The 24,965-nt window shown below is 41.1% G+C and overlaps 1 protein-coding gene across 2 annotated transcripts in view; it reads right to left on the bottom strand.

The window, feature by feature from the left end:
* cntln (centlein, centrosomal protein) overlaps positions 1 to 24,745 on the bottom strand; it is an 84,437-nt gene extending 59,692 nt beyond the window's left edge. For both annotated transcript variants that reach the window (XM_041933209.1, XM_041933208.1), the window contains exons 1-10: positions 24,512 to 24,745; positions 24,214 to 24,292; positions 20,779 to 20,867; positions 18,951 to 19,035; positions 15,188 to 15,322; positions 14,111 to 14,290; positions 12,015 to 12,148; positions 10,820 to 10,982; positions 10,053 to 10,295; positions 2,195 to 2,335 (exon numbers count right to left, since the gene is read on the bottom strand). In XM_041933209.1, the coding sequence (XP_041789143.1) occupies positions 2,195 to 2,335; positions 10,053 to 10,295; positions 10,820 to 10,982; positions 12,015 to 12,148; positions 14,111 to 14,290; positions 15,188 to 15,322; positions 18,951 to 19,035; positions 20,779 to 20,867; positions 24,214 to 24,285 (1,242 nt within the window). In that variant the 5' untranslated portion in view covers positions 24,286 to 24,292; positions 24,512 to 24,745. The remainder of the gene's footprint in view (positions 1 to 2,194; positions 2,336 to 10,052; positions 10,296 to 10,819; positions 10,983 to 12,014; positions 12,149 to 14,110; positions 14,291 to 15,187; positions 15,323 to 18,950; positions 19,036 to 20,778; positions 20,868 to 24,213; positions 24,293 to 24,511) is intronic.
* Positions 24,746 to 24,965: the final 220 nt, after the last annotated feature.

Raw genomic sequence — 24,965 nt, 5'->3', positions numbered from 1 at the left:
ATACTCGCAGGATCTGCAAGCGATGCCTTGGCATGCTTTACTCCGACACACACAAAGAGGGGATGTGGTAAATATCATATTCATATAATATTTTTCAAATCAGGTTTTCCCAATTCAAAGTAAATTTTCCTCCACTCAGAACAGTTGCTTTGTGTAGTAAATTGCAATCCATGCACCACTGTGAACCGCTCGTCACCTCAGCCAAAAATCACAGTTCCCTTTAGGCACTTAGTGTAAGAGCTGCAAATTGTGTCCTAGGTGGTAGCAGTGGGCTGCACAGAAGGCCCATTTCAACAGCTTTTGACCTTGCGGATTGGTATTATTGTTCAATGAGTGTAATGAAGCACAACAGGTTTATGGTCGAGCATCATCATATTTAGGCATTAAGCATCGACGGGCGACAACTGCTCAAAATGTTCAGGTTTTAAATAAAAGCAAGGTTTAACACGATTTCTAAAGTTGATATGATGTTACTTATTGAAGCTAATGAACCTGAGTTTTATAACCCCATCGACTTTGTGAGGACAGGGAGTATCAAATAGTGGCTGAAGAGATGCACACGCCACTGAGCCACATGGTAGGTGGCTGCTGAGTCCTACTGTAGCAGCCTTACCTTTGTAATCATCACTCAGGTACTAAAATAAAAGTATTCAAAAAGAAACTGAACTGTGAAAACTGAATCTAAAATGATATCTTAAACATTTACCTCATTTAATTAGAATCTCATTCAATTTAAAGCTTTTCCATTGTCAATCCTACTACATTTTTCATTTGAACTTGGACTGTACAAATTTAATTCCTGAATAACATAAAAAATATTGATATGACAAATACATTTTTTAGTAAAACGGTTCCATGTGAACATGATATAGTTAAACTAGTAATTTTGATTCAATCTCTGTAGACTCATGCAATGCAATAGATACATGTATGATCAGGGGCAAAGCTACGACTTCCACTACCACCACCATTCAAAAAAGTCGGGACGCAAAAACGTAAATAAAAACAGAACGCAGTCATTTGCAAATGAACTGTTTTTACCAACAACGAGTTGACAAAGTGTTCCTGAGTCGATGTATTAATCTCCTTTACACAATCATGTGTTCACAAAGTGGTGAACCTCGCTCCATCCTTGCTTGTGAACAGCTCAGCCTTTTCAGGATGATTTACACCCAATCATGATACTATCACCTGTTACCAATCAACCTGTTTACCTGTGGAATGTTTCAAGTATCCTATCAATACAGATATCTACGCATTTAATGCTCACAGAAAAGGTTCAAACTGCTGAATTCTGAATTAAAAAAAACAAGAAGTGACCATAGAGTTGGTAATCAGAGTTGACATTTTTGATATATTAATTTAAGCTGGTGTCTATTGAAATGTGTACACTGTGTTAGACACACTGATTTAAACATAATTCAAATTCAATTACGATTCATGTTTATAATTCAGCATAAAAAGGTATAAGAAATGTATTGTGTGAAAAATGTATTATAGTCCCATTCTAATTTAAAATATCACTACTAGGATCAAAATTGGCATGTTTCTTAATAATTGAGAGAAGGTGCATAACAACCGTGTGTGTGTGTGTGTGTGTGTGTGTGTGTGCGCGTCATAGGGCAAACATAACAGAGCCTCCAGAACAGGGAAGCACGTCAAATGATGTCAATACTGTTTATTTATTTTGTACAAAATAATTACATTACATGCATAAACTGCCAGAACAGAAGCATGTCCACTGAAGCTATAATGAGGACAGCTGTATAAATCAAACAATGTGCTTCAGGCCAGCTTAGAGTGAGTGAGGCCATCTAGAAACATGTCCTGCCAAACTTATGAGCGGAATACTGAGAAGATCAAAAGCTTCTTTCTTGTTCATAATGTACTGCTGAAGCGGTAAATTAGCCAGTGCCTGAGCCCAAGGCATGCGTGAAACCAGCAGCACACGTCGGCCTGGTCGCAGTAGGAGGGGCATCTGTGTATGTGTGTGTGTGTTGGGGAGTTCAGGACAAAGGTTGGCAGAGGCAGGGTCTGATAAATCACATGATTCTCAACAGACCATTTCCTTCATATCCCTTCTCTATGGCTTTGATCTAATCTGAGCGAAGCGGTAACGGATAAGTGTGGGCATGTTAGCTGCTCACCCACATGCTGTCTTTGTCATAATTGGCAGTAGTGTGTGCTAACCTACCTGCTGTCTTCTGACGGAACTGGTGGATCTGCGTTGAAGGGTCTTATCCTGAGGTCTGGGATCTGAGCCTTGGGTGGAGGCCCAGTCGGAATCAGGGCTAGACCTCTGAGCTCCAGCATCGACCTGCTCTGACACCGCCGCCTGTAAGAAAAGAGAGACAGAGGATGCGTGTTTGTGAGTGAGAAATGAGAAAGAGAGAACAACGCAGGCCTATAGGTGCAGAGAACAAGAGAAAAGTGACAAAACAAACGGTGAATCCAACTTTATGAGGACTCGGCTTGCTGGGCTGCAGTGCCTACGATACGCTCCAAACTGAATGAACAGTCGGATTCGTGTAAATATGTTCAACATGTGTCAGATTCAACAGGACGAGGTTATAATGTAGGTCAGAAATGTAATGATTTTTAATCTAACCTTGACCAAAACAGCATAAAAACAAAGAAATAAACACTACGCTGAAACGTTCCTATCCAACATTCACTGTGAGTGGTTTTTATTGGCTGTTGGCCATTATTAGAAAACCATAGAAAAACATAACATAAACAAAAAGGGAAACAAACAAGTATTTACGAGCAGTTACACCAGACATCCACTGAGTCCCTTTCAATGTTGAAGTCGGCAGGTTGAACTCATCATAACGGCACATTAAGCAGTTATTAATACTCTAAACAAACTTTAAAACAGTTTATAATCCAGCCATAAAATGTAAAGATAAGTGAGGTTAACTAGCTTTTCCAGGAAATCTAAGACATCTGGAAATCAGAAATGTCAACCTCTTGAAACTGAAGAGAGAGCAGTCGTCTTTGTATGCTTTTTATTTTTCTGTCATCATTACAAATTACAGTATACAGGGAGAAACCTGTAAGAGAGGTGGCGATACCAGCTTGCACAGTGACAGTCATCTCAATGGACCGTGATGCATGCTGTCATAAGCACATGGCGTTTTGAGTAAAAGACGAGGCCATAATCAGATCACAGACACACTCAAGTCTTCACAGACTAGAAACTACATTTCCACCTTTGATTGGCTCAACGGCATTTGTCAAAATTAGTCATGGCAATGTAGAAAATCTTAAACAAGCAGCTCAATACACTAACGCTTGCATAGTGGATGTCCACGTGACACTTTCCCACGCCAAAGTCAATAACCAGATGCGCTGTGGCAGTAGGACAGCTATCTATCGCCTCGAGCGTTGTGGTGTGTGTGTGTGTGCTTTCATGGCCCATCTATTTATCAGTGTCTATTAGCCAGGGTCTAGCAGCATCTGCACACCTCAGCACACAGCGGGGACTACCAAAACAAACTGAAGGCGACAAGGATGAAGCAGAGGGCCTGTCCACAGAGGAGCAGGTTGTGATGCACACACACTCATTAACTAACACACTCACACATGTTCAAGTAAGTATTGATTTTATAATGTCCATGTCGCTTAAATGTGACATTTTATCCTCACACTTCGGCTGCTGCTGTTATGAGCAGATCATATAGCATGTTATGTGCATGTGTGTACAGAAAGGATGGCTTTAAGGGACAGGATATATTCTGTTTATAGACGCATACACTCTTCAGTCGAAGGGCATGTACAGTACATACACTAATGATGCTCAAGTCCTTCATCTGGAAGTTAACACTCACCCACGTACGTACTGACTCCATCACCTTACTGCATATATTCTCACCTTTCTTTTCTTATATCCTTAATAAAAAGGTGTGAAACAGTAAAAAACACAGCATCACCTGCTGCTATCAACAACACTTCTCCTCAACACATCAAATCAAAGCCTTTTGACAAAGAGAGGCTGCACTCGGAGGCCATGTACTGAAGAAAATCGCACAGGATGTCATCACCTTTTTTCCAACGAGTCCTGATTGCATTATCAGAAAGCTGGCATCTGGGCGTGACCTTGTTAACTGCCAGGGTAATCAACTTTAACCAAAGGGGAGGAGAGGGGATGATAAATTATTAGTGAGGAAGATTTTGTTCATGTTTTATTAAATTGGCCTGTCAAAGGGGGTTGGCCAAATTATCTGGGGCCTCGTTTATTGGAGGCCGGCCATATTGGCGCATCTGTTACAATTATTTATAATTTCTAGGCAGTCAGGAGGACGGACTGGGTTTTTCGGCATCAGCCACATAAAGCAATTTAGAAATTAACTGATGTGGGAGTGTCTGAGTTTTTTCCCTCTCACAATCACTCTCATCTCCATCCTGATTTTAATCCAGCACAAAACAGAAAAACTGCGAGACTGTAAAGAGCAAGAATGCAAAAGGAGAAACAATAAACATATTACAAGCATCTCACAGGAAGCAATGGACAGGGACAGAGCATGAGATTGAAAAAGAAGAAGAGAGCATGCAGGTGCAGTGAAAAAAAGAGCAAGAGATTGGGGGGAGGCCGAGGGAGGGAGGAAAAAAAAAGAGAGAGAAAAGCCGGTCTTGGTAATTACTGAACACGATTAGGTTCTTGGGGGAACTTGTCTGGCACTCGCAGCCCTCGCTGGTGAGGATGCGGCAGGCAGGACCATATGGAGGGAGGCTTGTGATTGTGCTCCCTGAAGCTCGTGACCCGTCTGCTGCCGAGCCCTTGAGCTGAATGTGAAATGAGACTTGCCAGGCCTAATGTTCTACACATGCACCATTTATGCCACAAAACAAATCTGATCACTGTTAATTATGTAGCAGCTATAATCAGGAGGGGCCCTGCAACACACACATGCACACACACACCACACACAAACACACACTACATGCATACACAAATATATACTCACACAATCACATTCACACACATCTGTGGAAGGACAGCATTCTTGAAAGTGATTGGACAAGCTTCAGAAGTGAGGGCTAGAAGGTGCGTGCCCCCTCACCAGACCAGGTGCACTTTGTATTCAAGATGGTGATTCTTCAAAGAATGTGTGTGTGTGTGTGTGTGTGCATATATGTATGAGCATGTGTTAGCTGGCAGTGCAGTGAGGAGGGACTTCATAGAAGGACAGCACACAGTGAGTAGGATGTAGGGTGCGTGTATGTTTTTGTGTGCGTGTACACAGCCCTGAGTCCTCCCACACAGTCTGCTTGACCCGGGTGTATGTGCTTGAACGAGCGAGCGCACGTATCTGCAGCGGCACATGGCTGCGCTTCATTAATGAGGCGAGCTGTGCTGCACAGAGGTTCTCATCTAATGAGAGCAGTTGAGCTGGTAAAACACACCACTGGAGTCCGTGTCATTAGTATGTCTCTGGCCCTGGACGTGGGCCAGCTCCAAACACACACTCATACAAACTCATGTTGACAACAATATTTACTGATAACACACTCAGCAGACAGGAGATAAGCGGCTGACATAAATAGCATTACATGTCTTTATTTTTTAGACTATACTTTTTAAACACAACTTGAAAAACAAATGCTTTCGTACGTAACTGATATATCTAGAGAGAAGACTCTAAATACAAGCAGCAGGTTGCACACAATGTTTAGCACTTCAGGAGGTCCTGACAGTGAAGCTAAAGGAGTGGCATTCCAGATAGGAAAAAACTCAAGAGCGGCCGGAGTGAAAACAAAACCCATGTGGAGGATTGATTCAGAAATATCTGACATATACAAGCTTTCCATCACATTCTCCAAGACATCAGCAGAGATGATTAAAAGCACCTTACTTTGTTATACTGTTGGAAGGTGCACTGAAAGGTCAAAGACACTAAGAAGTTGAGTTATGTACAGTATATAAAAATACACAAGAAAACCCTCTGGCTGACTGCGTTCTCTGTGCTGAGCTCTTGGTGGAAAAATTAATTTCAGTGTTTCTGTGTGGCATTATGGTTTCATCGTTTTCACTCGATGGTTGCCATTAATGATGATGATGATCAAAAGAAACGCCTCACCTATGCAAAACGTGACCCGGCAAAGAGGTGGGTGTATTTATGCGCGTATGTGTGTGTAACTAGCACTTTAATTATACATCTAAAAGCGTTTAGATTGGCTAACATAAATAACAAGCCAGAGGCAGATGTTAAAAACCATCTCAACAAGCTAAGGGAGATGCACCATGTGGGCTTATTTCAATTTATGAAAAAAAAAAAAAAAAGCCAGGCCGCCTTGGGAAACGTTGCTTCCTTGATTAAGGTTCAGTCTATAAAACCCATTTGAGGGACTTTAACATGTTAACAACATTTTCTACATCGTATCCAAAACAACGTAAAAATGTGAGTGTAATACTGTGATGAAGCAGATGCACAATGTCTCCAGTCTTTAAGAAAGCCATGTTTAGTGGGGGGGGGGGGGGGCTTGGCCATAATAAGAGTTCATATCTATGAGATTAAGTGTCCTTAATAATGTGAAAACAGGCCTTTTTCACAGCAGAAATTTTGACTTGTCATTGTAGAAAATGTGTTACTAATAACATCATGAAGCCTCAGTGTGACAACGAGCCAGCATGCATAACACTGAGAGCCTGGAACTGAAGCAGCTACGGCCCTGATTCCAAACAGGCTGGGATGCTGTACAAGACAGAAATAAACCTGAATGCAATAACTCAATTGAAAACAGCACAAAGACAATATATTTAGTGTTTCACCTCATCAGCTTCATTGATTTTTGTAAATATCTGCTTATTGTGAATTTTATTGGGCACATCAAACAGGTTGATCAGGATCTCGGACAGCTCAGTCGTTGTTGAATAAAGGACATTAATACATGGACTCAAGAAGACTTCAGAAAACTGGTGAACACAGCTCATTTGCAAACGACTGCTTTGTTTTCATATACATTTTGTACAACGTCCCAATATTTTTAGAATCAGGGTTGTAAAGAGAATTTAGCAACCATACAATTTATTATTCACACCTGTGCATTTCCTATTGTGATATGTAAAAATGCTCTCAGCGGATAAAGTCTATAGTATATTAAAAAAGTTGGAGTAAATATTTAAAAGACAAAGGGGCTTCTCATATATTTATATGAAACTTTTCTGGAGCAAATGAACGTGCCTAATTCTCCCCTTCCAATGCTGATGAATAACCAGTGCTTTGAATGACTGCCCACACAATTAACAACTTACCACTCATTTACTGTGGTGAAGGTTCCAGAAAGCCTTGAGGTCTGCTATGGTTTCTAATGTTGGTCTTTAATCACCGCACAGCTCTGACAATAGCCAAATACAAGACCACGATAAATACAATGATGCAGTTAGGGAGATAGTTGTGAATGATTAAATGTTCACTCTTGCTGGTTTTCTGTCCACTAATGAGGGCTCTTCCCTGCTTCTAGATCGTGATGGTGACCACCCAACCTGGCAACCCAAACCTCCCCAACCTGGCAGTTTGATCAGACTGTATCTCATGGTGCGTGGGGGTCACCCAGGTGCCTGATGATCAGCCAGGCCCTACAGCTAGAAGATCAGGGCATGAGGCCATTTCCAGTCTGAGACAGAGCAAGCAGTGCTGAAACAATTAGCCAGTCATCAAGAGTCGTCGTCAACAACAACAACAACAGTTCTGATATTCATTTGATCATTTAAGTTATATATGAAGCAAAAACACTCTGTTTCCAGCTTCTCTAATTTAGCTTCTTTTCTTCGTTTTAAATTACCTGAAGCTGAATATTTTGGATATTTGAAAGTGTCACCTACTGTGATGGACATTTTCCAATCAAAACCAATTATTTCAGCAATTTTTCACACAAAGTGATGAATTGTAAAAACAACTGATCAATAATAACTCATATTAACTCACAGCAAGGCAGAACTGTTTGGTTACTCCAGACACTGTTCATCTTTAAGCCTTCGTAAAGTCTTGTTAAGCTTCTTGTAAAGAGTTAACTTGACATAAGACAGGAGAGAACAGACACTCAATCTTGGTGCACAGCATGGAAGTATAACACACAATGGGTGTTATTCCTTTCACCAAGCCCCCTCCTTTATCCCCGCTCCCCCCCGTAAAAAAAAACCCACTGCGGGAGGGGTGTTCAAAGCCGTCGCTCTGGTCCATATTCAAATGAGCGCTGCGTCTCCCCCCTGTGCTCCCGTTGCGATCAGCACTTTGATCACCTCCAATGGTAACTTCCACCAAAACATTTAAAATTAAAATCAAATCTGCCTTAACAACCTGAGCATTAGAATTTAACAGGTGTTCGGGAGGAAGTTGTTACAGAATTTGCGATTATGTGCTCGGATACACACACCTTTAGTCAAGCACACACCCACGCACACACATACGTGCAACCTGTCAGTGAAATTACAGAGAGGGAAACAGAAAGCCCTCCTGACTGAGTGCTATACCTTGGGATACCTGATCTGTTCACTTTGATGTCAGTGGGTAAGAAAGTTAAAGAAACAAATCAGCCAGACAGCAGCTACATGTGTTCGGTAAACAAAAGTTAATATCAATTCTTAGCAGGTTATATACTCGGTACTTTTGTAATTACATCTCAGCCTGGAAATGTGTGATCAGTTTTTTCATTCTGACCTGGGTGTGGAAGAGACACGGGGTACACGCTGTATATATACACACACTCACATACATACATGATTGCATGCACGCACACGCACACGCACACACACACACACACACACACACACACACACACACACACACACACACACACACACACACAGAGCACTAACTGCATCTTCTCTAAATGTAGTATTAATTACTGGGGGAACACTGCAGTACTGTATTTAATTACTGACTAAATGATCCATTTATATTTCACCGCTGGTTAAATTAACAGGGTTAAGTGAGACAGGGCGATTGTAACTCACTTAACATTTGAGCTGATATCTTTTAACTTCGACAGTCTGGGGGCAGCACCATCAGAAAAAAAATCAACCGATCAAATTAAACAATTACAGTATGCGGAGGCACAGAAATTACTCAACTGCTGCACAAATATTATCTTCCGCGGCATCAGCTTCAGAGTTGTTTTATCTGCAACGGCAGGTAGTCTGAACGGAAGCAAAAGCCAAGCTGCAGAACAGATTTCGAGACCCATTACAACAACAAGTGCAGTGCCCAGTACAAGATATACGGTGGATGTCACTATTCTCAACCAAGTCTTTGACACTGTGTGGTCCAAGAAACGCCAATCACCATATCATTAGGAGGTGTTAAAGGCCACTTAAAATTGCTGCAACATTAACTTTATGTGAGCCTCTATTGCCTAGGGGTGACTTTTCAAAGGTAGTGAGCTAAAGCCAAACCCCCGCTGACTGACAGATGGAGAAATGTAACTCCGACATCATCTTCAATAACATTACTGGGCTCCAATTAAATCACCTCTCTCCACCGCCTATATATCTTTGCTATCTGACCGGAGAGTGTTAAAAGGACTTCCAGGTACATGGGTGGGAGGATAGAGAGAAGACAGATAAACTCAGTAAGTCAGAGAGTGTATGCATGCCCAGGACGGAGAGCTAGTGAAGATCAGATAGCTGACATGAAAGACACTGGTGCCAAGAGAGATGGATAGATCAAGGATGAAGCAGAGTGATATTAAGACAGTGATTCTCAGTTAAAGACCACCACCGCAGGCCATGCTGGTGCTTGTCAGTTATTACCGTGCCTGCTAATCAACCTACACACTGCCGTGCCGAGACCAGGCAGGCGATTGAGAGATGTATCGTAATACAATGTGTATTATTTAAGAAAAAGCATAGATGCATCATGGAGAAAATCATAAATAATAAAATATTTTGCTGTTCATACCCACACAAATGCATATCAAAGTTCAACAACTTCTGCAGCAGAGCAGACATCATAGAAAACCACTTCTTAGCCTGGAGTTGCACTGCACTCGATAAACTCCAGAAAGAAAGGGCATCTGTGGGAGAGATGGTGAAGCACGAGAGCAGTGGTTACCTTAAAGTTGGTCTGTCTGTTTGGTGAGGGGTCACGGGCTGTGTGCTGGGCCTGCTGCTGCTGCAGTTGTTGCTGCAGCTGTATCTGCTCCTGCTGCTGCTGCTGCTGCTGTAACTGGGCCTGGAGTTGGAGGATGTGTTGGTCTCTCTGAGCCAGCAGGCTGCTGAGCTCCTGGTGACTCTGGCGGAGGTTAGACTCACTAGATGTGAGGGCCTGGTAGCACTGACTCAACTCCTTGTACAGCTGTCAACAACACATACAGAGGGAGGGGAGGTGAGGATCCCCTGGGTCAAGACAAGCTAGAGATGGGATGTCAAATGGAAATATGAGAGAAAATCACTCATGAGATTAGGTGACATGGAAACTGTCATGTGTTTTCATATGAGGATGCTTTCTTATATACATAGTAATTGGAAAGACATATGCTAAGATCATCAAAATAAAGACGAAAAGGAAAAAAGGAAAACAACAAGATTCATGTTCATGTCTTATAACTAATAATTGCCCAAAGCCTCTCCCTATCCCCCTTCCTGTGTAGCGCTGCATATGGCACAGTTGTAGAGTCATCAGAGAGAGGGATGGTAGGTTGAGAACCCATTCACAGTAACAGGATACGGTGAGAAAAGTTCTTCTATTCTGGCACTAGTCGAATAATTGTAGGTTACAGCTGGCTTGGAAATAAATCACCACAGCGGGTGAGGCCTGAGTGGAGTGAAACAAAGTGGTAATAATATTGAGTTTGAGGTTTGGCATGTATGTGTGAGTACCCTCTGATAGGAGGTGGTGTCAGCAGTATGTGCTTCTTCCTGGTTCCTCAGGACTTTCTGTGTGTCTAGGTTCAGTCCTTCCAGCTGCTTGATCAGATGGCTCTGCACTGCTGCATGCTCTGTACTCTGTCTGTACAGGGTCTGCACTTCTGCACAGTCACGACTACACACACACACACACACACACACACACACACACACACACACACACACACACACACACACACACACACACACACACACACACACACACACACACACACACACACACGCAAAATGTTAGACAAATTCATAATGCACATGCACTGTGACTGTTCAAGCAAACATACTGTATATCAATACACAGTAGTGCAGTACGGCCTATCTTTTCTGCTTTAATTGACTGACATTAGGTGTTTGGATTTTTGGATTTAATTCAAGCCTATAAATAGAGAGAAGTCATACTGAAAAGAATGTGAGGAAGTCAGAGAAGCTCAATTAAATTACAATGTTGAATTATTGCTTTTCTTAGATTTGATAACTAAATTAAATGTGTTACAAAGTGAACAATTTGTACTTCATTTGGACAAATAATCACAACATTTAACCAGATAAGTTTATTAGCTCTTTAGTCAATAATGTGTAAATTTCTCTCATTGTAGCAAAATCAGAATTAAAGTTTATCACTGAAATGTGTTTTGTGTCCCATGGAATTACCAGAAAGTGCTCCTTTTACTTATAAGGACATCTTTAATCACCAAGCTAAAACCTTAAGAATCGTCTCTAACCCTGGTGTGACTGACACGTCAGAGTGCCTCTGGCATTAAAACAGAAAAGTAGTTAAAAAAGGTTGAGATTACCACTAAGACTCTCACGGTTCTCACAGTTTTTATCATATCGCCTAAAGCTTAGCCAAAGCCCGCCACGTTTCCCTTTTCTCCCTCTTTTAAAGCACATCCACTATGCAGGCTTATCAAGTGGCTTTAGGTGAGCCAGAGTGGAAGAAACCTGTGTCACCCACAAGCCTCACAGGAGAGTGAGCAATATACTAACAGCCGTACACACCAACACATGCGAGGGGATATATAACACGCATACATCTGCACAGTACAGATGCACACTTCCTTCAACTAATGAAATTATCCAAATATACCACTTATAAAGAGAAAACAGACACTGAGGTGTACTGGGTAACGCTTTAGTCGGTAGGGCTCACCGAACTTGACTGAGCTGCTCCTCTTTTTCTGCCACCTCCCTCTCTTTGGAAGAGAGCTCTGCTGCCAGGCTGCTACTGCGGCTCTGCAAGGTAGACAACTCTTGCCAGGCATTGTGTAGCTGAGCCTCCAAGTCCTGGTGTGGAAGAGTAACAACACATTTGAAGCACTTTAAAGAAAAATTAAGCAACAATCTGAAATTTGAGAGGCTTTTCACCGTGACAGCATGGATGATGACCCAAGAGGTTCAAAACACTGCTTATGCAGTATAAGATAAGATAAAGAAAATTTACCAATAAAATGTTCATCTCACTTCTGTGTCATGTGGAGAAATTTCAAAACTGCTTGTGCAGCAACTGTTCGACCAAGTCCTCGTGCAATTCCTTGCACGGGAATCAGAAATGTTTAATATTACTGTGACAAGGTGTTAATGTTGGACATCAAACAACCCCTTGACGCTACTGGCTGTCCACATGGCACATGTTTCAGCTGTGATCTTTAGCTGTCCATCTCACATCCGTCTGATGAAACAGATACTCTTCAGTTTAAATCCATGCAGCTGTCTACACTGGCTGCATAACAGCTCATACAACCTAAAGCTTCTTGTTAGGCTTTTTTTTTCAACATGTAACTACACTGATTGTAAGCAGTGTCAAAACACTTCTGAGTACACAGCAGCACTATGGCTGAGCAGATCTGGTGCAGACACTGACACAGGGCGGCAGCTCCTGCTATTGTGCTGCCTTCGCTGTGCAGCAGGTGAAGACAAGGTGTTAGTGACAGTTTTTCCCTAATAAGAAGAAAACAGGAGAGAAAGGCAGATTGCACGGCATCAAACACACAAAGGTCTCCAAACCTTGACAGTTTAAACGTAATTAAAAACGGTGTTTCACAGGCCCAGAATTAACCATAAGCGAAATTAATTAGTCATTAGCTAAAAGAAGAAAGGACATGAAAAGATGGCATAACATAGTGTATAAAGCAGCAATCAAGCTTGGTGTTTAAAAATGGGGAGGACAAAATAACAACAATCTTATAGACTAATGTTACCCTGCAAGAAAACTCACAATGATGACAACAGTGGACAGGTACTTTTCTTAAGTGTTTAAATAAGTGAACCACTAAATGTGTATTTGCTTTAGGACTATCACATTGTCTGGCATTTCTTTCACTTTTTCCACCCCGTGTTTGATTAAAATAAATAGAATAACTGCAAAGTAGGTGGGTGTGCCTTATCTGCACATGCACTGGATTAAATGATAAATTCCTGGACAAGTCTTTGCCATGTCAAATAAATTGGCATGATGTATCCACCCCACACCCCATGTTCTCCATCTCCATCTTTCACATCAATGTATGATACAAAAAAATGAGGAACAGGTGGAGTGTCTTAGGCTGTGATGGATGTGCATAGACTAGTTGCTGGGCTTCATCCAGTCCAAGTGTAATTACTCTGCAGCCCTGACTTATTCAAGACTTTCTGTCTGACTCCATTTGACTAGTGTAGCAAAATGTTTCATAATGATTAGTCTATAAGGGAAGAGTGTGAGGTTCCCCTACTGCTCCTGTGCACTGAGACTCCAGTATTGGCAAGTACTGATTTCTATAAGGGGTTGGCAAGAGGTGGCAGGTTGAAATGTGAATGAAAACTCTGCTTGTGTCTGTTCAAACAGCGACACTGGTGTCACTGTTTAATCGCTGTATTGATCCTAATGATGACTGGAGCAATGGTCAGATTCTGACTGAATGAATGACAGAAAACTCACAACAACTCCAGACTCTCACACCCACACATGCAAATGACTTCACAAAAGTTCCTTTCAGTTGTGGCCAGCTCAATTCATTTTTTACCCCGACCAAGGAAGATCTGTCTCCCCCATGTTGAATCATAATTTTTTCCTTCCTTTGAATATAGTCCCTGCATATTTAAATTGTGTGCTTTGCTACAGAGATCTTTTTATATTCACATGCTGAGGAGGAAAGGCTATGAGGGATCAGAGAGTTCAAGGTGTGCAGACAAAAGGAAAACCTAGACAACGGGGCCCTTCCTGCATGACTTTGTGTGTGTGTCTGAGTGGACTTGTCCCCGTGTTCATACCTTGACTCTGGCCTGGGCAGCATCTCTATGGTCTCGTTGGCTGTTGGCCTGCCTCTCTTTCTCCTCCAGGTCAGCTCGCAGGGCGGCGCAGTGGGAAGTTAATCCCTCTTTTTCCTCCTCTAGAGCCCGCACCACCTGCCGCTCCTCCTCCTCTTTCCTCCTACACTCTGTCTTCATTTCCTGGATAAGAGAGGTGTGTGCGTAAGGAGGAGAGTAGGGGGTCGTGAGGGCCAAATAAACAACGGCGACGGAAGGGAAGGAATAGAAAAAGTGCGGATTCAAACTGAGAAAATGAAAAAAGAAAGCTGGAGAAATACAAAGAGAGAAGCAACCCATGGGGTTGAGGCTGAGATGAATATGTAAACAGTGGACCGGCTTTGCTGCAGGAGCCCCCTGCATGGGCCGCTGATTGGCCAAGGTCACCTGTGCTGTAGGACTGGGCCCATGCGGCCAGATGTTGGCTGCGTGAGCCGAGCTGTGCCGCACGAGCTGGGCTCATGCAGGTAGAGGGGCCAGTCTGTCGGCTTTAATGACAGGCTCCTAATGAGAATGGTGCTTGCTGCAAGACCCATTAGACTCAACCTAGGTCTCCTTTGATGCTGTCCCCCACAATTTCTCGCCATGAGACCTCACCAAGACTGTGTAAGGACCATTCCTTTATCAATTAATCATAGCTCGGTCCCTTCTAAGCATAATTAGGGAGAAGCCACACCATCAAATGCACACTATTCACTTTCCCCCACTGAAGCAGTCATTAAGTATTTATCTGCAAGTTAACACCCAGCTTTCCTTCCTCTCCATCTTTTTCTCTCACACACACTCTGACTTTGCAGCTCTAAAGTATTCTCTGTTGTCAGCAGTGAGAAATATAGCTAAAAGCAAGAAAGGGTGAGACAGAGCGACAGTGAAAAGACAAAAAGATTGTGTTCAAGAGGGCTGAACAACCGTCTTTCTCCTCTAAATGATTCAAACGCCTGTGGCTAAAGCCACGGGGGACTTGTCGTGTTCAGTGCCACACAGAAAAGAGACTTTTCGACTCTGAGGCCCAGACTGCCACTGAAAATCTGTTCCACCAACCTGAAGTTCCTGACTCTTATTGACCAGTTGTTCACGCAGAGCTGTCAGCTCCTTCTTCATTAAGGCCTTCTCCTCGTCCACTATCGTCCTCCTCTCGACCAAGTTGTTGATCTCCTGCTGCTGTCCTGTCACTTTCTGTGGCAACATGCAAGGCAGGAGAGAGGACGCAGATACAGAGAAAGAAAGAAAGAGGGAAAAAGAGAGCCACGTGTTACATCATGCATTCAGGTCTTGGAAAACTCACATCAAAAACAGGGTCCGGATTGTGTCCTCTCCAGAGTTCAAAATATATTAAACCAGCAAGTTGAAATTTACCAAAAACTGTAAATATTAAATAGAAAAAGGGGAAATCTAAAAATATTAATGATTTCTTACCTTGAGGGAGTTGCAACAGAAGTCAGGCAACTAACAATAATTTTCATAACCGATCATTCCACTGATTATTTTCTCAATTAGTTGTTATTTATAAGGCATCAACAATGAAAAATGCCCATTGCAGTTTCCTGGAGCACAAGGTGACATCAATAAATATCTTGTTTATGAAATAAATAATAATATAGTTAATATCTAAAGCCATATTCCAGATTTTCAGTTTAAAGTCATTTTAAGACAAAAATAGCAGCAAATTCTTACATTTGAGCATCAGGAAACGTCACATACCTCAGCTTTTTTGTTTGAAAAATTACTTGCTTACAACCATTTACCGAAGATCAGAAAAATGTCTCCAATTAATTTTATGCCAACGAACATATCCATTAATCCTCCAGTTGTTGCACCACACACACTCAACTATTAAGACCAAACTGATACTCATTTGAAATCTATAGATATATCATCGAGCTCCATCATGATCAATTTAACGTTTCACCAAACTAGAGGCCAGCAGAAATGGTACAATGATTTTAACGACCACCACCCACTTTTGATGCTGATATATGTTCTCTCCATGTTTTTTGGCAGCCTTTGTGGCCTTAGTAGGAGGAGGCCGGCCTCTTAACACTGCATCAGCTGGGGTTTGGCATTGGCTGGTAATCCACAGCCTTCTGTGGGTGCACCCTCTTCTCAAATAACACTGTGCTCTGGGATGCAATTAATTGCCATGTTGAGGGAAAAATCGCTCAGATATATCCAGATAGTGGATTTAGCGTTCTTCGCTACTCCTAGCTCGCCGTGCTTAGAACAGAGGGGCTTTAATAGAGATTTATACTGGAGTGTAGAAAATAAATTCAAACGTTGATAATGAGGTAGGCAAGAACAATTTGAACCCCAGTAGTGCTCAACTGATAGGAGAGGAAAAAAAGGGGGGGGTTCGCCAAGTTAAGAGGTCTAGGACAGAAAGATTAGCATTTGAAAATTCCCAGTGTAGTTCAAAAATGAAAGCTAATTATGTTACAAAAATGGAAAGGAGTAGCAAGGGGAAGGGGAAATACTGAGAAAGAGGTAGAATTAAAAAAAGAATAGGAAGGAAAAAACATTATCAAAGTTGGAGAATGGAGATATTAAAGGGATTGTAAGATCCTGTGTGGACTCAGTGGACCATCACATCTCAAAAAAAAGAGGAAAAACCAATTAATCACTATTTGGGTATGTATGGCTCAAGACTGGATGAAATGATGACTGTTAGAGGGTCGGATGACACAGCACAGAGCTCAGTGCTTAATGAGATTCTCAAATAGCCTGCAAGTTTCATTACGGTCCATTCAAGGAGGAAGTAGACACGTTAGAAAAGAAAAGCATACAAGTATAAGAATAGAAGAATTATTAATATTTTATTGGCTTTACTTTGAAAGACAATTTGGAATTCATCAAATCAGATGATTAGACAGAAATAGGTTTACATGTTCTATACATAGTTTGAAACTAGTTTGGATTATGTGATGAATACATACATTAATCACTTAATTATAACAACTCATCTTTCCTCACAGTTCTTCAAGGCACTTTGCATTTTTAGTGCACTGTGGCCTTCAGCTGGAGATTGGTCAGGCTAAATGTTTGACACACTGGAGTAAATGGTCATTTTGGCGGAGACAGATGAAGAATGTGTGACTACTTGTGTAATTAGTTGTGATAAGTTAGCAGCCCGCCAGCCATTAGTTTAACCTAATAACAACATTTACATTATTAAAGATTAATAACATTTTCTGTTCGCAGAGGCCTCGTTAAAATCAAGCAGACTTCACTGAGATGTAATAACATTTCAGATTTTTGAGTGGACCCTTCTGGAAAATAAAATTTCAGGTGAAATCCAGGTCTGTCATCAGTGTTAAACAGGAAAATAATTCATTTCTAGAGGGGCATTTATTTGACAGTGGAACAAAATGAATTTTCTCATGCATAATATGACACAACAGGCCTTTCTTATAGAGACTGAATGAATAGGCCACGCTAACTTTTGCCTTTCAGGCCCCATGTAATATTGCTATAGTGGCTGAAAACTAAATTATGTATTTACAGCAGCATTAACACAACTGCAAGACAGTAGATACAATAGAAATATTGCCATTGTGACATTTGTTACTGAGTGTCTTAATAATTGATTTAATATTTTTTTAAATAGGTAACCTTATATTCTTAGAAATAATTAACTTTGAATTTTACTCTCTAATATAATATAGCAGCCTGTTCTCTTTTGTAGCACTGTCGATGGCGTCCTATAAGGACAGGATACAAATGAAGTTTGAGATTTGCTTGCAAGTTGGCTGCTAGCGATGCAACTGAATCAGTCTTTATTTTTACATAAGTTCTTCTCCCTTACACCTTTTTAATGCTCTTAACAACACGAGGTACATCTTTACATAAGCATCGCCACTTTTCATTCATCGCACTGAAGTCCACTTACAGTTCTCCCCTGCACTTCTGGGATGGAAGTTTGCATCTGTGTGAAAGCTGTGAGAAAACAGTGCACTACGTTGGCTGACTGCTCTGTGTTAAAGTAAAGGCCCAAATATTACACTGAAAAAAGTTTGATGTAATTACATATCTTGTGCTCCTGTGAGTTACTACTATAACTACAATATCGACTGGATCAGAGTATAATGTAAAAAAAAAAACACTGGCAAGCTGATGACTCCATTACAGCCAGTCTCATTAGGAATGAACACGATTCTGGCTGAGGGACGCTAATGAAGGAGACTGACAGATGCTTCAGCGAAGGGATGATGATTTGGAGTAAATTACATCAGTGATGTCGTTATCGTCAGCCATCATACTATCAAGAAATATTACACGAGGGGTCGTGCCAAAAGAAAGCAGGTAAGAGAGAGAGGAAGATCTGGAGCTGTGCAGCTAAAAAAACACGTACGTTCATTCATTCATTTTTATATGGATTCTTTAAGTTTCAGTGAAAGACATACAAGAAGAAAATACACAAAAGAAATATTTGTTATAAAACGAGTGTGGTTGGGGGAAATGAATGAGAAATGCCCTCTGTTTGGATCTTTGGCCATAGTGATGAGGAGGGCATTTACCTTTCAGTTGCTCCACTGGATCTGATAATTGGCCACCAGCAGAAGATTTGATTTAAATATGGGTAGTTTATAAAAGAATGTCAAACACAGTATTATCTTTTTTTTTTTTTTAAGTAGATTAAGTTTGTGAACATTATCCGAACATATATATTCTTTTTTTTTTTTTTCTACATCCGACTGTCTTTGACAAGTAAGTATTCCAGGCTTGATTAAATAACCCTCCGTCATTAATGTGTCTGTTATCTAACAGACAGTAAACACAGACAGTTACAGCCTGTTAGACCAAACTGTACCTGTTCCAGCTCCTGTATCGTGTAGTCTTTGCACTGGAGGATCTCCAACACTTTCCTGTCCTTTATCTCAGCTTTGTGCTTCTCACTAGGAGAAAAAGAAGAGAAAATCAAATAGCTCTGACTTGAAGCATGAGGGTTAGAGCAACTGGACAATGCAAATTAAAACAGGACCCATATCCCCTTAAAAAAGGTTTAGTTAAGGTAATTGTTAAATAACTCTGAATGACAGCAGGTGCTCACAAGATACAACACATACTAGTTTGACTGGTCTGGTGCAAGACAGGGTGCCTTGACAGTACTACATAATGAACGCTCTGTCATACTCTCTCAATTGGAGTGCAAATTCTGCACTTGGTAAGAGTCTTGTAAAATGCCTTGCAACCAATTTCAGATTCTTTGAGCCCCCGCTGTTCCTGGAAAATAACGGAGACCCCTTTACATACAGGCAATTCATTTATTCTTATCATTTTTATTAAAAAATACACTGGAAAAGAACTATCAGTGTGAATAAAGTGGAAAAACGTTCAATTAGTTGTAAAAGGAGAGCTACTGTACTATCCTGCTGATGTACAAAACTTTTCTCTCCAGCCCAATAGCACCTCTTTTATCCTAATGAACTTTTAGGGAGACAAAAACAAGGCATCAATTGGGGACCTGTTTGTTTCAACTGCTTTAGGCCACCAGGGGCCACCCATTCCCTCCACTCATCACTTGCTCCTTCTACACCTCCCATCTCTGAGGCCTTTTCTCTCGTCTCCTTGCCTCTTCTGATCAGCCCTCTCCCCTGGCAGACACTGAAATAAGTATCTGGTGTCCCTGGAGGAGCTGGAACGCAGGCTGGCCTAGCTACATCTCCTTGTATATAGGGCTGTGTTAACCATGTCCTGAGCAACCAACCAATCATTCTACAAGATCCACACAGGAAGGGGAGGGGAGGGTGAATGGCAGTTCCCAGGTGGCACCACTGCTTGACTGGAGTCGACACAATTACCATGTCAATATCTTCCTGCGCATCAGGTGATACAATACACATACACTCTCTGGGTGCATGTTCCCCCACCTGTCTCAGCGGACCAACATACTTTGATGGGTTTCCTGTGGGGCTGTAAAGGAACAGAAGAGGGTATGGAGAAGGAATGAGAGGCACAGGTACTGAGCAACTCTGCACGCTGCTGCACTGTGTTTTACCCCTATTAAGGGTCTACTAACAACTGACAGATCTGAGAAAGTACGTGATACGCACACATAATGGAGAAATTTTCATTCCTCAAAAGATGAAGTTAAAACTTAAGCAGTGAATAGAACTTTACCTTTATTTCAATGGCAGCTGAAACATTCAGCAACCGGTGTTCAAACTGCAGCCGTACCAGCATCAAAGATTATTCAAAGTCATTTATTTTCCTAATAATAAGAAATAAATTTAATTTATCCAACTGTGAAAAGACCTGAACCGCTGTTCTTTTCTCAAAGTTCCCATGCCACTGTGCTTGGTGTGGCTTAGCCATCCTGCAAAAGAGGTCATATTCAATCTCACAATTTATCCGATAAAGACAAGCATTTGGCAGGAGTGTTTCAACTGTCCAGAATGGGCGCGGCAGAGGAAGAGTGTTTTCATTAAAAGGGTTTCCATGGTTGAACCGCTAGACCGGGGATAAGAAGGCTTAAATCAGCATCTGCACCAGATTCCGTCGTAACCCCAGTAGAATGGCCAAGGTGCCTTAAAAACCCCTTGAACGACTTTCACACATATTTCTCTTCACTTGTGAGATAAAGGAATTTTCAGCTATTGAGCTTCTCAGGTAGCAATTTGAAAGATGAATCTACTCACCGCTCAACCACCAAACTGACAGCCTGGGTCAAGTCTGGATTTGCCACTTGCAGGCGTTTCCATAGGGACCACACAAACTCCTTGTCTGCCTGTGAAAATAAAGGATTCGGCGAGTCAACAGCTGTTAGTCCTAACTGAGATAAACAGCTTTTAATAAGTGTGTCTCAAAATGCAGCGAGGACTGCAAGAAGGCCACAGCACATCTCAGCATTTCTCACTGAAAAACAAAAAATTACATCGGATGCTCAATGACATTAGCATACGACAGAAGGAGTAGCCAATCAATAATTTAAATAGCTTGTACAAAATAGTTTTTGATCTGGCCTGCCCTCGCTAATCATGAGCCTCCCTTAACAGAAATCCTCATCGCTGAGATGTGACCTTCGACTCAAGGGGAGCAAGCATTGACACTTGTCATTATACACTATTTATGACTGGGGAGAGCTGGGATCCAAATCAAAACACAGCAGTCGAGCTTGCATTTTCTCTATTAATCAATGGCGCTCCGGATATGTTTTCCACTACAGCTCCAAAGTAACTAGCCCTGAAGAAACTCAAAGCTGATGACAGAGAGAGTCATCTTCAAGTAGGAAAACCCAGCCAGCCCCTGACACATTTCCAATTCAAATTGTCTCGCTGGTTTTTCAAACATTTTTAAGCTACATTACATTTAATGAGGGACATCTAAAAACTACATTTTCTGACATTAAAAGACAGAATTATACCAAATCGACTTAATATAAAATTATCTGATAAATTATGTTCACATCATCATAAGATAAAAGTCATCCCTCCCACTGGAATCTACTGGTCTCCAATTAGTACATGAATTTTAACCCCCTTTTCAAAAGTGTCTAATCAATTATTTACTAAAATGGCAGAAGCAGACCTTGATAAGACCATGAGCTGAACATATAAAGTGGAAGGACTGTAGATCTATGTCTCTGTATGTATCTGTCTGTGTGTGTGTGTGTATACAGAGTGGGAGCAGGGTGAAGGAGGATAGAGATCTCACCAAATCAGCCCTGCAATGCAACTAACGATGAAATTAAGCAGCATGGTTGACTTGAAATAGGTGGTCTCCCTCTGCCTGGCCTTTGGCAGCCATTAGCCGTTCCACAGACAAGTCTTCAGTCAGGACTCTCATCAAGAGCTCTCCTCTGCCGTATGTGCTCTTAAAGATGCATTGAATGTGTCTTTGATGATCGCTGAATTATTAATTTTGAATCTAGCCACTGAAACACCATAGGCTAAACATACCAAAGACAGCCACTGGAATTCAGCCACATATTAATAAAATTAGCAGGGTCTACGAGGAACATTTGCTGGCCGACAGATGAAACTCTTTATAGTTAATGCCTGTCCTGAACTACATCTTGCCAGAGACTTAAGACATCAATGGTATTCAAATGACACTATTTAAATGGTACACTGCACAACTAAAGGTCTCCATTAGATAGACAGAATCGCTGATGTTCTACTCCAGACAAGACCACCAAGGATGGCTTCTATGTCAGTCTGAAGTGAACAAAGTTGCAGCAGTGCTACAATCTGGTGCGTTACAACTGAAAGAAACTTTGAACAGGGGTGTTACAGTCTAAAGGTCTTCTTATTTCCTTTTGTTTGTAGGACAAAGGCCTATTCAGTGTTCAATGAATAGCACTTTTATAAACATTAAATGTTATTGGGTGTTTTCTAGGCTCCAGAATTTAGAGATATATAACTTCTACTATTTTCAGATGACAAAGTGATGTACAGCAGTTCTGCTTTTTGTGGGTTGTTAAGTAAGCAAGCCCCCAAATTACACACACAAAAATCATAATCTAGCAAACAATTTCCAACAAAATGTTTTATAAATGCACATTTTTAAAAGTAGAAAAATGACTGAGGGTTAAAAATATGTGTCACTTTTATAGGTGAGGTTTTTTATTAGGTGTAGAGTATTTCAGGTATCAACTATTCATACACAGTATAGAGAAATGGAAACGCATGCATGGACTTGCCACTATACAAGTTTGTAAGGCTGTCTTGTGCCTCCTACAAACTGTGGAGTGAAGGCATCAAACTTCTTTCTGTTAGGAAACTCTAAAAAGTTTAACTTTTAAAAGTCAAACTAAACTTTATACACATGATAAATACGGGAAGAGCTACACATTTGGTTAAATCCAAATATTACTCCAAAAACTGTTGTGTTGGTGGTGTCTTAGGTGGTATCTATAGTCTAATAAAAACCTCAAAGTAACACATCATCTGCTGAACCCCACAGCTGTCGATCTACCTGTGCAGTAAGGTATTGAGGATATGCAAAGTGAGAAATGCTGGGTTAAGTTCACTCATGTTATTAGGCACCACCTGGTGGTGAGTATGCAAGGACAACCTCCCTCAATCACTGACTCACAAAGTGAAGATGAAAGGTTCTCAAATCTGTACACGAGCAATTTCTGGACTATGTGTTTGTACTTAATTGAACAAATAGAAAAATGTGGAGGGCAGGAGGAGTCAAATTATTCATATGTACTCGGGAAGAGAACATTTTCTTCACATTATTTACTGCTGTGGCTGATTATCACAAACATTCAATAAAGAGTCGTCAGGTCTTTCACTGACCTTTGCAGCTAAACAGCGGTGACAACCAAACAATTAAATAATACTTCATGCAATTTAGCAAAATCAACTCATCTATAAATAATTACTAACACCCTGAAAATAGATATGCTTTTCAAATTCAAGTGATGGTCATAAATCTCAAAACTACAACATGAGTCCAAGCCTTTTGAGGTTGAATTAGTGGAGCTGAAAGAGAAAAAGCTGACTAATGTATGTTGTAATGTTATCTACCTAGAAATCTTTTCCTTTAAAATGATGTTACACGATGAAGACACAATATGTATCTTAGGTGAGTCATAGGTCTTATATATATATATATATATATGAGAGAGAGAGAGAGAGAGAGAGATAATGGTAATTAAGATGAGAAATGGAAAGTGTTTGTGGTACCGTCTGTACAATCGACTGATGAAAACACATGAACAAGAATGTTTTTTTGTGCTGTTGTTGTTTTAAGTTGTTCAAGCAACATATTTAACTCACTGCTTCACGAGGCTCATGAAAGCTGAAATATGTTCAACAACAGTTCATGTACCAATTAGAGACAAATACTGTTAACTTATAGTGCTAAAGTGAGACACAGTAATTATGGTGGGGCACTTGAACACCTTAACACTTAAAAACCTTTACTAGTGAGCTGAACATTTAATTGAACTTGCTGTCATCGGATCACTCCATTAAATTTGACTATTTTAGTCCAATTTCATGTTATAATGTTATTAGCTTACAAGGAAGCAAGCCATAACCATGTGTTTCCTATGAGACATTCCTCAGATATCACAATGGAGTAGTGTGTGCACATCCCTTTGACTACACATTCATACATACCTGGCATTGCATTAACTCATCTGATAAACTCCTCACTCGCTCCTCCAAAACCAGGACACGAGGGTCGGACATTTTGGGACTGAAAAGGAAGCAAAATAACAGCTGACATCAGTTTGGAGCTTCTCGTGTGAGAAATAACATGCGTAGCAATAAAAAAAAATGACATGGGATTTAGCTATAACGTTGTTTTTTTTTATCTGATGTTAGCTTTTAACGTTACGGGTCTTTAGCATCCTCGCGGAATGAGACACTGAAGCTTGCTGGACGCTCTTAAACTAGTTTACAGTTCGTCTCTTACCTGCTTTGATAACCTGCTAACCAGGCAGACGTCAACACCGTAGCATAAGCTGTACAGCACTGCGCTAACACGATATAGTGCTATGATAGCTATCTAAGCTAACATTAGCCAACATTCATATTTTCAGCGTCTTGTCTGCTGTTGAGAGCCTTCCGACGTAAAGTCAGTGCCTCGAACAACGTCACGGCAGGCTTCGGCGTCTTAAGTTTAATTGTGCACTAAAAGTAGCCTCTGTGTCTCTTTCTACAAAGCCAAAACATACTTTCTGTGAACTACACCGTTGTCAGTAACTACAGAAACGCTTTCCTCATTTCAAACAAACCCGCTGTTTCCCGTTTCTGTCACCCTGCGTCATCACGTCATCGCGTCAGTTTACGACAACTGCCGTTAACGTACGGCAGAACAATCCGAGTCCAAATGCAGTGTTTCCAAACGCGGCCCCGGGTGCCATAAA

This window comes from Chelmon rostratus, chromosome 3 (assembly GCF_017976325.1).
Source record: "Chelmon rostratus isolate fCheRos1 chromosome 3, fCheRos1.pri, whole genome shotgun sequence".
Lineage (NCBI taxonomy): Eukaryota > Metazoa > Chordata > Actinopteri > Chaetodontiformes > Chaetodontidae > Chelmon > Chelmon rostratus.
Note: the sequence above shows the minus strand (reverse complement) of the source record. Positions and strands in the feature narration are given on the sequence as shown.